The 12,938-nt window shown below is 34.4% G+C and overlaps 1 protein-coding gene across 1 annotated transcript in view; it reads left to right on the forward strand.

Annotated features, from left to right (window-relative positions):
• The window catches only part of LOC121370641 (DNA replication licensing factor mcm5-like), a 40,962-nt gene extending 32,194 nt beyond the window's left edge, over window positions 1–8,768 (forward strand). The window contains exons 12-16 of the mRNA XM_041496008.1: window positions 1,374–1,489; window positions 2,929–3,057; window positions 3,555–3,697; window positions 6,709–6,836; window positions 7,635–8,768. Of these exons, the coding sequence (XP_041351942.1) occupies window positions 1,374–1,489; window positions 2,929–3,057; window positions 3,555–3,697; window positions 6,709–6,836; window positions 7,635–7,736 (618 nt within the window). The 3' untranslated portion in view covers window positions 7,737–8,768. The remainder of the gene's footprint in view (window positions 1–1,373; window positions 1,490–2,928; window positions 3,058–3,554; window positions 3,698–6,708; window positions 6,837–7,634) is intronic.
• Window positions 8,769–12,938: the final 4,170 nt, after the last annotated feature.

Below are 12,938 nucleotides of genomic sequence, written 5' to 3' on the forward strand. Positions count from 1 at the left end.
GTACATTGTGAGCTCAACACACATTATACATGTAGGGAACGCTTTGTGCTCTAGTACATTGTGAGTTCAACACGCATTATCTATACATGTAGGGAACGCTTAGTGCTCTAGTACATTGTGAGTTCAACACGCATTATCTATACATGTAGGGAACGCTTTGTGCTCTAGTACATTGTGAGTTCAACACGCATTATCTGTACATGTAGGGAACGCTTTGTGCTCTAGTACATTGTGAGTTCAACACGCATTATCTGTACATGTAGGGAACGCTTTGTGCTCTAGTACATTGTGAGTTCAACACGCATTATCTGTACATGTAGGGAACGCTTTGTGCTCTAGTACATTGTGAGTTCAACACGCATTATCTATACATGTAGGGAACGCTTTGTGCTCTAGTACATTGTGAGCTCAACACGCATTATCTATACATGTAGGGAACGCTTTGTGCTCTAGTACATTGTGAGCTCAACACGCATTATCTATACATGTAGGGAACGCTTTGTGCTCTAGTACATTGTGAGCTCAACACGCATTATCTATACATGTAGGGAACGCTTTGTGCTCTAGTACATTGTGAGCTCAACACGCATTATCTATACATGTAGGGAACGCTTTGTGCTCTAGTACATTGTGAGTTCAACACGCATTATCTATACATGTAGGGAACGCTATGTGCTCTAGTACATTGTGAGTTCAACACACATTATCTATACATGTAGGGAACGCTCAGTGCTCTAGTACATTGTGAGTTCAACACACATTATCTATACATGTAGGGAACGCTTTGTGCTCTAGTACATTGTGAGTTCAACACACATTATACATGTAGGGAACGCTTTGTGCTCTAGTATTGAATCGCAATTCGCTATACAAGTTTCAGAGATTACTACACAATTCTGTAATGTTGAATACTAGTTACTAATCACTTTTCAAATAGACCATAACTGACTGATCAAAATTTTGAAAACAAAATGTTCCCCTGATATGTATCTATATATGTAATGTATAATAAAATGGTGTTTGTAAACTGCTCCAGTTTATTTTATTACAAACAGTATGGTATGGTGTCGATTGGAAACTATATTTTGAGATATGCTGAATACGAAAATGCAATGTTTAAACAACTTAATATTCATTCCCTAGCAGCAAAGTACTAAAAGTTATGTAGTAAATGTTTTAAAAAATTGGCTTTTTATATATTTATAGAGATAACATTGCTTTGATTCTATCTTACTGCGTATTGCATCTTCAGTTATTTGTAATTACATTGCACTTTGACAGAGAGTTTGGTATCCTATGGTAGTTGATATATTGGTTCACTACCTTACTGCATATGCTGTGTTTATATCTAAATATTATTTTTAATATTACAGACTCTTGCTAAACATGTGATGAACATTCACCTCAATTCATTACAAACCACAGACGTGCTGCAAGAAGGTGAAATTACCTTGGACACCTTAAAAAAGTTTATTGCTTTTGTTCGAGGGTATGTGGTAGATTAACGTATATCATTTTAGGTAGCACTAAACCAAATAATTTCCAGCTGGGTCAAAATTCGAGGTGCACTGAACTTTTGATAGAGAAGTTAACACCACATGTCCTGTGATTGGTTATAAATGTGAGTGTCGGTTGTAACAAAAAATTTGTTTCATCTAGACTAAAATGTATACAATTGTATTTCATCTAGTACAACTGTGTCAAGTAGCATTGTGCTTGAAACATGTATGTGGTACCTGTAAAAAAAAGAGTACTCCAATTTTATGAGAAACTAGGGGTGTTGTAAAAACATCTGGTTCGAGGGTATGTGGTAGATTAACGTATATCATTTTAGGTAGCACTAAACCAAATAATTTCCAGCTGGGTCAAAATTCGAGGTGCACTGAACTTTTGATAGAGAAGTTAACACCACATGTCCTGTGATTGGTTATAAATGTGAGTGTCGGTTGTAACAAAAAATTTGTTTCATCTAGACTAAAATGTATACAATTGTATTTCATCTAGTACAACTGTGTCAAGTAGCATTGTGCTTGAAACATGTATGTGGTACCTGTAAAAAAAAGAGTACTCCAATTTTATGAGAAACTAGGGGTGTTGTAAAAACATCTGGTTATACTGAAAATGAGCCATGAAAGGTACCATTTTCTTCAGTTAATGTTTTGAGGCAGGGATTGTAGTACTGATATTTATGGGTCATAGTTTGGTTGATATATTGCATATAGTGTTTTTAAACACAAACATTACCGCCTATGGGATTTTATTTGGTATAGTAACACCTTTAGAAATGTTGATTATTAAACCTAATTTTTAAATGATCTTGGCAGATTGATTATGAATATATACAAGAAAATATTCTAGACCATAAAATACACTCAAACTGATGATTTGGATCTATTCCCTTCAAAACTTTCTTTATGCTTTGCAAACGATCTTTGATATGCAACAGAGAAACATAATATTTAATTGTTCATTCATTAGTAAATATTCAAGCTTTGCCACGGTCACAGAGAAGAATTTCATATCGTCAATGTCCTGCCAAAAACCAGGATTATAAATAATTCTAGATGTAGTGTTCATCCAAATTTGAAGTTGCACAAACACTAAGAACAACAAATATTTATTCAAATATTTTAAGTAAGAAAAACATTGCATTATTATTTCAAGAATATCAATTCATTATTGTTCTTTGAGAAAAATTTTTTAACAGTTTGTTAAAATAATTGCTTGAAACTAAAAGTTAACATAATTTTAAACATCAACATGAAGACATGAGTTGCAAGCTCATATTACCTAAATGTGTTACTTAATTGAATTGGCTTCTTGTGTATTTTTTAAATCACCAAATTCAGTTTGTATTTGGCAACTACCAAGTTAGATTGTTGTTTTCTTAAATGTTTTTACTATTTAACCAAATGTATTTCTTTGTAGGAGATGTGGCCCGCGTCTGTCTGAAGAGGCTGCTGACAAACTGAAAAATCGCTACGTCTTGATGAGAAATGGGGCTCATGAATATGAAAAAGAAACAGGAAAGAAAATTTCCATACCCATAACAGTGAGGTGAGTAACATTTTACTTTATCACTTTTTCAGTGACTGGGGGGGGGGAGTATTATGAACAATTTTATGAAGAACAATTTTTTTTAACTGTATTAAATTTTTCATAAACAAACAGTACAGCAACATGAGACTGAAATCTTGACATTTAACATTAAATGCATTGGGAACAAGTTAAAACACGTCGCTATTTCCATTCCTGAAATATCGTAGTCACAAGGTTTTCAAATTTTTATATATTTTACAAATACTCCTTTAGCTCAAAGTGATCTATTGCAGAAATATTTTGCATCAACAATGAAGCATACAAATCTTATTAATGAATATTTTTGTAATTAATGCATAAAATACACAGGATTCCTGCGTCATGTTAAACCCTGTTTTATGGAGAAAGTGGCATCAGTGTCATTTTAGTAGTGTTGTAAATGAAACATGTTCTATGTTTGTGTGTCTTGTGAGGTGTTTTCTGGTGAGGTTTATATATTGTGATTGTGCTTACAGGCAGCTGGAAGCTGTCATTAGGATTGCTGAATCTCTTGCCAAGATGAGATTGGAGCCTTTTGCAACAGATATTGATGTGGATGAGGCACTGCGTTTGTTCCAGGTATCCACCCTGGATGCTGCTATGACCGGCAGTCTGGCTGGTACGTAAACATTGTCACAGTTACAGTTCAGACTTCAATTGTCATTAACCTTTAGACTACTGGATTAATTTTTGAAAAAATCCACGTTGAGTGGGTACAAGTTTATAATTTGTACTTACATATATTCACTTAAATGTTTGATAAATACATAAAATAAAGTTCATATTTGAATCGGTAAGTATTATTTTTGTGGGTTTTTGTAATTTTAATGATATTATAGATCAGTTAATGCAAAATCTGTGTTTTTGAGATTGATGTAAATCCAAGGAGTTTTTTCTGAGGGGTTTGAGGTATGTGTTTGCAAATTTGTAATTAGGTCACTAATTTAATTTTATTGATATAAAAAAATTTTACTTTGGTTTCACAAGAAAAATCTCACGCAGTTGCCTTCATACAGTGTAACAGGAAGAAAGTATTTTAGTATTTTTCGGTTAATTCCGCGTACTATTCGGAAAACTTCGGCAGATTTCGGTGTTCCGATCTCTTACAAATGTTGTAGATTCCGATTGTGGGCATATTCGAAAGCATGTACAAGGAATGTATTCCCAAGTGCATTCATTAACATGTTCTTGACATTTAGTTGCTTCCGCACCCCAAGTAAGTTGGTAGAAGTGCACATGATGTGTGACTGGTTTTCTAATTCTGAGGTATATTTTAAATTTATTTAGGATAAGAGGGACCTTCCTAACCTCATTTGCACTCTGACAGCCCAAACTTTTGTGTCATGGTATGAGGGTTGGGGGTCAAAATAAAAACTGGCTCTGCCTGTAACCGAAGCTATGCCTGATATTTTTTCTAATTTTCATGTTCACCCGATTTCTAGTTTATTTGATGTGCATAGATGAAAATCCTCTGGAATTCCAGATGTTTGTGCTGTCCGATTATGGTCCGGGTTTTGTCAAAATTTGCTACGTTTCACACCAGACATCCAGGTTTTGTACTTGCCTAGTACAGGATATTGTGGGATAACCTGCCACCCCTACAAGTTAATGGACATTATCAGCCATCCTGCTATATTACTGTAAATAATTCTGTAAAACCATCTAAAATAACAAAACTGACCAATTATGTAGTCTTAAAGAAAATAAAATTATCACTTGGGTATCATGAGTGGTCGTTTTATCTCAAACATACACTACCAATAGGCCTAATAATATGTATTTTTTGTTTGGATTTTTTAAGATAGAAAATTACTATATAACTCCATTTCGTTCTGTTGACGCAAATTGAAATATATTTAGTTAAATAGTTTATTATACTATCAAGTCATTTATGTTGTTTACATGTCTGGTTGATTAAAGTGAAGCGCCTTGTAGTAAATTACTGCTTTTGTTTACACTGTGCATACATTAACATTAAAATTAAGTTTTTTTCATTTCTTAAAGTGTCAGTATGTGTTGATGGTCCGGGTATGCATCTTTCCAACACCAGTGTTTGAGTTTAACGGTATCCCGATATCCCTGGGATACCATAATTTAATTTTGGATACCAGACTTCAAGAACCCAGTATCCCACCGGCATACCATATAATGTTGGGGTTTTTTTTTCAATCATGCGTTTTTTATTTTGCGCTAAACAATGAAAGTCGTCATTTACTGGTGAAGTTAAGTAACAGTATTTTCGAACTCGTACCCAGTCTAATGCTATGCCATAACAATATCTCCCCAACTCGTACCCAGTCTAATGCTACACTGGAGCAATAGCGGCGTAGCAATAGACTAGGAACCGCTAAGTCGCTATTGTTTTTGTTGGATGTTTCCTCCCTTCAAATTTTATTTGAGATATTGATTCCACATCTGTAGAAAATTAATATAGGTAGGTTTATCATTAATAATGTCAGAAACACTTATAAATTACTACTAAATATTAATTTATGTTAATATTATTCAAAAATAGATTTCGTTTGATTGCAAATTTCACAAATTCCGTGATTGTGGTGTTGCAATAGAGTAGAAAAAAGAACAGTGTTGCCCAAGTTTGTTACGATGTTATTTATGAATTACATTTAAGTGGGATACTAAATTCTCAGGTGGGATACCAGATTTTGAAATGTTAGTATCCAACTGGGATACTGCCCAAATTTAGTAATCTCGAACACTGAACACACATAAGGCTGATGTTTAGTTCTCTTTAAAGTTTTTTTTTAAAAGTCATAAACTCATTTCCAAGTTTCCTTCATTCCAACAGCTATGTTTAGGGGTTTTTGACATTCACAAATTAAGGGAAAAAACATATTTTGTAATGCAGGGCTTACTAGTGCTTTGTATGATGTGAAATTGTTTAACATGTACATTTTAAATTTTTATTTAAGCTGCTTACGTTTTGGGACGAATTAATTGTTTGTGGGCATGTGAAAATTGAGATTTAATTGCCGGAGGGCAGCTGAAAATCTTGCATATAACCAGCCCTGACTTCTGTTGAAGAATCAGTCTTAAAAGGTTACCTCAGTATAAATTTGTCTAAAAGTGACATGTATATCCCCTAATTTTGTATATAGCTTTATCATGTACTGTTGCAGATCAAGTTTGACTTTCATGGTGATTTGCCCATTTTGCACACAGTTATGACCCTCAAGGAGGAGATTAGAAAATGTGTTGTTCCCAATAAGAAACATGTACTGTATGGAGACATCATCATTATATATATATTTAAAAGTTTGTTTTGTTTAATGACACCGGTAATTCGATAATTTCGTAATTTTTACATATAGTCTTAGAGAGGAAGCCTGCTACATTTTCCCAGCAAGGTGTCTTTTATGTGCATAATCCCACAGACAGGAAATCTCATACCACAGCCTTTGATATACCTGTCGTGGCGCACTGGCTGGAACGAGAAATAGTTCAATGAGCCCACCTACGGGGATCGATCCCAGAGCGACTGCACATCAAGTGAGTGCTTTATCACTCATACCAAATGGTTTACAAATATTGCAGATATTTGTTTGGAAACTTTTAAACTTCTTGAAGTTAACAAGACAAAAATAAATTTTAAAAACTCCATTTCTACTGCAGGTGCTGAGGGATTTACTACAGAAGAAGATCGTGAACTGTTGAATCGCATTGAAAAACAAATGAAGCGAAGATTTGTTATTGGATCTCAAGTTTCGGAGCATGCCATTATCCAGGACTTTTTGAAACAGGTACTAGACAAAAAAACAATGAGAAATAAAACATCTGCTGTAATCTGTTCTATATTAGTAGTTCAGTGGGGGAGTGTTTTCTATATTCATAGGGAGGTGATGTAGCTGAGTGGGAGGGTGTTTCTATATTCGCAGGGAGGTGATGTAGCTCAGTGGGAGGGTGTTTCTATATTCGTAGAGAGGTGATGTAGCTCAGTGGGAGGGTGTTTCTATATTCGTAGAGAGGTGATGTAGCTCAGTGGGAGGGTGTTTCTATGTTTGTAGCTCAGTGTGACAGAATTTCTATATTGCTTCAAAAATCAACAAAACATCAAGGAATTTGAGTTTAATTCGCAGTGATCATATTCTTGGAATTAAAAAAAGAAGAAAAAAAAAGTTTATTTAACAAATAATGTTGGCTTTTTGTGGTTGAAAAGTTGTCAGCAGGGTTTTATTTCCATACGAGTTTTCCACATGTCGGAATGTCCAGGTAAATGTTGCAGTGTTGAACTATTAGTCAATGCATATGATAAACCTAAAAACATTAAATGTTTTCAAAGTATATGCAAGCAAACATTAAAACCTCTAGGTGAAATGTTTATTATTGGAAAATCAACTGTTGGAGACCAAGAAGGCCGAGTAAGCCTACAAAAAGAACACTCATGGAAACGAATGACAGCAAAGTACAACATAGGATTTTGGGTCAGTTTAAATCTCTGAAAACTGGACATCTCTTGAAGTGGACATTTTACTTGGTTCTCTGAATGTCCATTTAAGAGGGGTTTCACTGTATGTATAACTTATTTTATTTTTCCACAGAAATACCCAGAAAGAGCCGTGTATAAAGTGGTGCATTTGATGTTGAGGAGGGGAGAGATCCAGCACAGGATGCAGAGGAAAATGCTGTATCGTGTAAAATAATTTCAAAATAAAAAAAACAATAAAGGAAATACTAGTAGGATTCCATATGGAGAATTGTTCCAAGCATTTTGAAATTATTGTTGATTGGATTTTTTAGTAACTACAAAAGTTTTGTAAAATAATTCAGATTACCATTTAATAGTCTTTTTTTTGTATTGGAAAACTATTGTATTGCTGTATTTTATTGTATTGTATTGTATTGTATTGCATTGTTTTAAAAAGAAAAAGTCAGGTTTTTACTGAGGGTGGAGACTTCTGACCCTGAAAATTAAAATAATTAGCATTAGTTGCATTTTAAACATTTCTTGCACACATGTATAAATGTCCACAAATGTAACTGAAGTGCCCTCCTTTTCTTTAAAAATAGCCTTTTTGTGAAAGCTGAAAAACAGTGTTGGATATGTATTGAGTACTTAATTCACATACTGAATTTTCATTTTTAGTGAAAATTGTTTTTGTGAAAGCAATTTGGACATGAATTATTTTTTGTATACATAGCTTGATCTGGTATTCAGGCCTGTTCTTGAAGATACACTTAACATATTTTTGTTTGGCTCTATATATTTTTATACTGAGGTATTAAAACATTTCTTCTTTCATTGGTACTTAAAAGTGATATAACAGATTGCCTATATAATCACAGTAAGTTCACATGGTCCACTTGTTTGGACAGATTTCATCTTAGTCTTAGATACCATAAAAGAGTATAGTTTTACTACTAGTTAAATGTATCAAGCATTTGGCCGAGTGATGTTCAGAAGGTCCTAATGTGAGATAATAGAAGGCGATGGTACCATTTGGGATGTTCGTCAGAGCCTGGCCTCCTCAACATGCCACTGCTTTGTGCTTGAATCTCGGAGTAAATGACAGCTGCCAGCCAACAAAAGTAGATCGCAGCTATCCAGTTAGGACAAAAGATGTTTAATTTTATATGTATCTGTACCTGTAAATATGCAAATTCAGCATCTTAACAAAGAAAAAACCAAAAAATGTTAATGTCATTGTGTTGCAGTTAATAAAGATGTACATGAATGTGACGGTCTTATGTTGTTTATGTGGGTCATCCAGCTGCTGGACAACTCCGGCCAACTTCTTGGGATCTTAGAAAATTGTCAAAAACATCTCTACAATGGATGGGTTATTATCCACATGCGAAAAGTCATCCAGTAGATATAGCATCTTGTATACACGTGACACATGACGTCACTGTTCTGTTATACAATTTTCATGAAACTTAACATTAGGAATAGGATCTTGAAATCTTGGAACTAAAGTAGTGTCGGAAATAGAATAAATGATTTTTGTCAATTATTTCTTTCATATTAAACTGACCAGTAAATATTTTGTAAATATCTATTTAATGATACTCTAGCTAATTTAGCATTTACTTGTTTGGTCTCGTAGTCTTTAAATTTTTGCGGCAAAATTTAATTTAAACAAATGATTTGCAATGGCTGTCATGCAACTTTGAGATAGCATCTTTAATACTGGTATAATAGATCACACACTCAGAATGGTTCTTGATAGTTTTGCTCAAAAGTTACTTAGAAATGTCCACAATGAATTTGTTTTGGAGAGGGATTGAGGTAAACCGTCATCGGAGACTGTCCCTCCATATTATAACAGCATTGAAATTGACATGTCGATCAAAATTTGCTATAGTTTGTTCAACTTTAATAAAGTGCACAAATCACCTGTTTACTCTTGAAATTAAAAGTAAGATGTTAGTAAACACCACCTTGTATATCAGTGAGAGCCCAAACAAGTAAATACTAAATTAGATAGAATATATCATTAAATAGATATTTACCAAATATTTACTTGTCAGTTTAATTGAAAAAAAAATAACGAAAATCAGTTTTATTCCATTTCCGACACTACTTTAGTTAATCAAAATTCAAGGTTACTATTACTTACGGACTTACTTTCTTATCAGATTTTCATTAAAGTTCACATTCCACCTGTCAAAGGTCAACATTGCTGACTAAAAATAGAAATCTTAATCTTATTGCCAAGCTGTGTGAGGATGTGCATGTTTTCAGTGCCTTGTTTTTGTTTGTACATGTGCTTTCCTGTCTGGGAAATGGTTTATGGGTCAGAGTCGAAATTGGTATCACCTCGGCGGGCAAATTCTCATGGTGTTTTTGAATGGCCCTATGCCTGTAGTTAATAAATTAGTATGATAGACTTTTGTAAGGAGTAGCTTTTTGGTGAATATCGCCCCATAAATGGTGAGGCGAGGACAAATTCTTGTACAATATTTTGGGGTAGGGATAATAAAATGTATCATAACTTTGCAACCAATGGACATAGCCACACAAATGAGCACTCAAAATATTTATATTAAACCCCTCTACACACTGATATATATAATATATACAAATTGGTGTAATGATGAGGTCACCAGAGGTCAAAAGGTCGTGTTGATTTACTGCTTCATGTATGAGGGACACATTTCAACTCCATTGCCTAGAATGTGAATGACAGACACCCTATGAGTAATTAAAGAGGTCATTGTTAAATTTTTTTTTTTAAAAAGGTGCCTTTACAACAAACGACAAAGTCATATTTAAAGTGAAAAACAAACCCCATAATTACGTTGCAAACAGTCAACAGATCTTACACACTACCAGTAATGATTTGAAAATATTTTACCATTGCCTTCGACTTCAATTTTTAAAAGAGATAACTTGTCTTTTAATCTAACTTAGAGTTTTGAGGTTAATGAATGTAGTTCTATCATTCACAATATTATTAGATGGACGTTTTTTGTTGTATAAAATAAATGAAATATATAGAAAACTTATTGAGGAACAATGCTGCATCATTTTTCTTTTGTATAATCTGTTCTCATTACAAAGTGGAAAATGTTTGACCATTGCCTTAGTTTTCAACTTTTAATAGGGACCACTTGTCCAAGATGCATTATGGTGGCAATAGCTATTAGTACCAATATCTCAGAATCCTTGTCACCTATACTCATTTTGAGTTTTGAGGTAATTAATGCAGTTATATTAATTAAATTAGCACTAGATTTTCATAAAAGTAACGAAATATACAGTCAAATTATTCAGGACAAAAAGGAGCAATGTTAATTGTGAGTCTTGCCATTGTTTTGCTTTGGTATCATTCTTTTCATGCAAGAAGTTTCTATTAAACAATTTACTTCTCATAGTAACAAATACAGTTATCAGTGCATTTCGATGGGACCTATTTACATGCCTATCTAATGACACATCCACTCAGTAACAACACTTAACACTGGAGACAAAGTTGGGGTATTCCATAAAAGAATGTAGAACTAGCTGTCTTTATCAAAGATACTTCCCATCTCTCTGGAGTGAGTGGGTTTTTTTTCATTGGTGAAACATAAAGTTAGCTTGATATGTAACCCGTTTTCAGTGATGTTGTTTCTAGGTAGTGATGTTCTAATAATTGATTATAATCGAAAATTGATCAGCCTCGGTAGTGCAGTGGTTAAGCCATCGGACTTACATGCTGGTAGGTACAGGGTTCATAGCCCGGTACTGGCTCCAACTCCGAGCGAGTTCTTAAGGACTAAATGGGTAGGTGTAAGGCCACTACACCATCTTCTCTCTCACTAACCACTAACCAACTAACAACTAACTACTGTCCTGGACAGACAGCTCAGATAGCTGATGTGTGTGACCAGAACAGCATGCATGAACCTTAATTGGATATAAGCACGAAAATCGATCATAACATTAGCAGAGCCCAGCCGATCAATTTTCGATTCATTCATTACAAGTCTATAATCGATTGTGTGAGTAAATGTTAACCAATTATTCCTATTCTAGATGATGCAATTGATGTAAATATGTTATGGTTTGTGTTGTTTTCATGTCTGCATACACAAAACGTCATTAATTAGTTATTAAAAGTAGATTGGCGAGTTGTAGGGTGTATTATACAGACTTTTGATACAGACAGCCAATGCTGAGTTCTTGTGTGGGACACTACCTATGAGACAAGAACCTGCAGTGAATTGGTTAAGCAAGCTTACAAGAGTCTGAGTGGATGTAGGACTAGATGTGCATGCACAAATGCACATCTGAGTGCATTGATCTGTGCGTTTGGGAGAAGCAAAATATTCAATATTCAAATATTCAATTTTATGTGCAGTGAGGTATGGAATCAGCGATATATGCCTCTATATATTGTAATTCGCGGTCAAGTTAATGTATGCCGCGACTACCTATAGTATATTATTCATTTCTGAGGAATACACATGAATTAAATGTCTAGTGTCTACTTACTCATGGTCACACGATGACATCGAACGATTGGGCCATCGACGAATAACAGTGACACCAGATATAATGATTATTTACTTCATGGCAGTCTGCAATCGTGATGGTGAACGATCACAATAAACAATCATACCAGTTAGACCTACCTGGTTACCAAATACATGACATTTGATGGGTATACCAACTGGGTATTTGTTTTATATGACATAAAATATTCCAAAAGATGATGTTGTATAGGATACATGCATTATGAGTAGGATCAAATAATTTAGAAGAGATGAGTAAGATAAAGGTATTCGAGGAAGTAGGTACTATTGTATATATGACAGTCTGTGGGTTTTGGGGAAAAGAGAAAAAAGGGGGTGCATGGAACTGCTACTCTCATGTGACACGTGTCTTTATTTACATGACACTCATCTGTTACACCAGCAACTCTCATTGTATGACCAGTGACCTGAAACATGTTGACGAAGAAAGGAATGTGGTGTAATGTCAGAATAGGAAGACGATTCCACCCACCCAGTATGCATTCAAAACGGTGTGATTACCAAGCTAATAATACGAGTCACCAGTGACCAATATAAACAACATGCACCCACTCCCGAGGGACGGGAAGGACTTTTGATGGCCAGTGCAGTGTTCTTGTGTGGAATATCCTTAAGCTAACTTTAGCTTCCATGCTGAGATATTGGAATACCCTAAGTTTGTCTTCCAAAGCCTGCACTGAATTGTTTAAGTATGATTACAAGAGTCTGTGTGGGTGTGGCACTAGCTGGACATGCAGATTCCCTAGAAGAAAATTGTTTAATATAAACTTCTTGCATGAACAGAATGATACCAAGTAAAATGATGAAAAGTTTTACAAGCGATGTTGCACTTTTTCTCCGAGTAATTTGACTATATTTTGTTATTTGTATAAAAATAAAAATCC

Source organism: Gigantopelta aegis, chromosome 4, assembly GCF_016097555.1.
Source record: "Gigantopelta aegis isolate Gae_Host chromosome 4, Gae_host_genome, whole genome shotgun sequence".
In the NCBI taxonomy this organism is placed as follows: domain Eukaryota; kingdom Metazoa; phylum Mollusca; class Gastropoda; order Neomphalida; family Peltospiridae; genus Gigantopelta; species Gigantopelta aegis.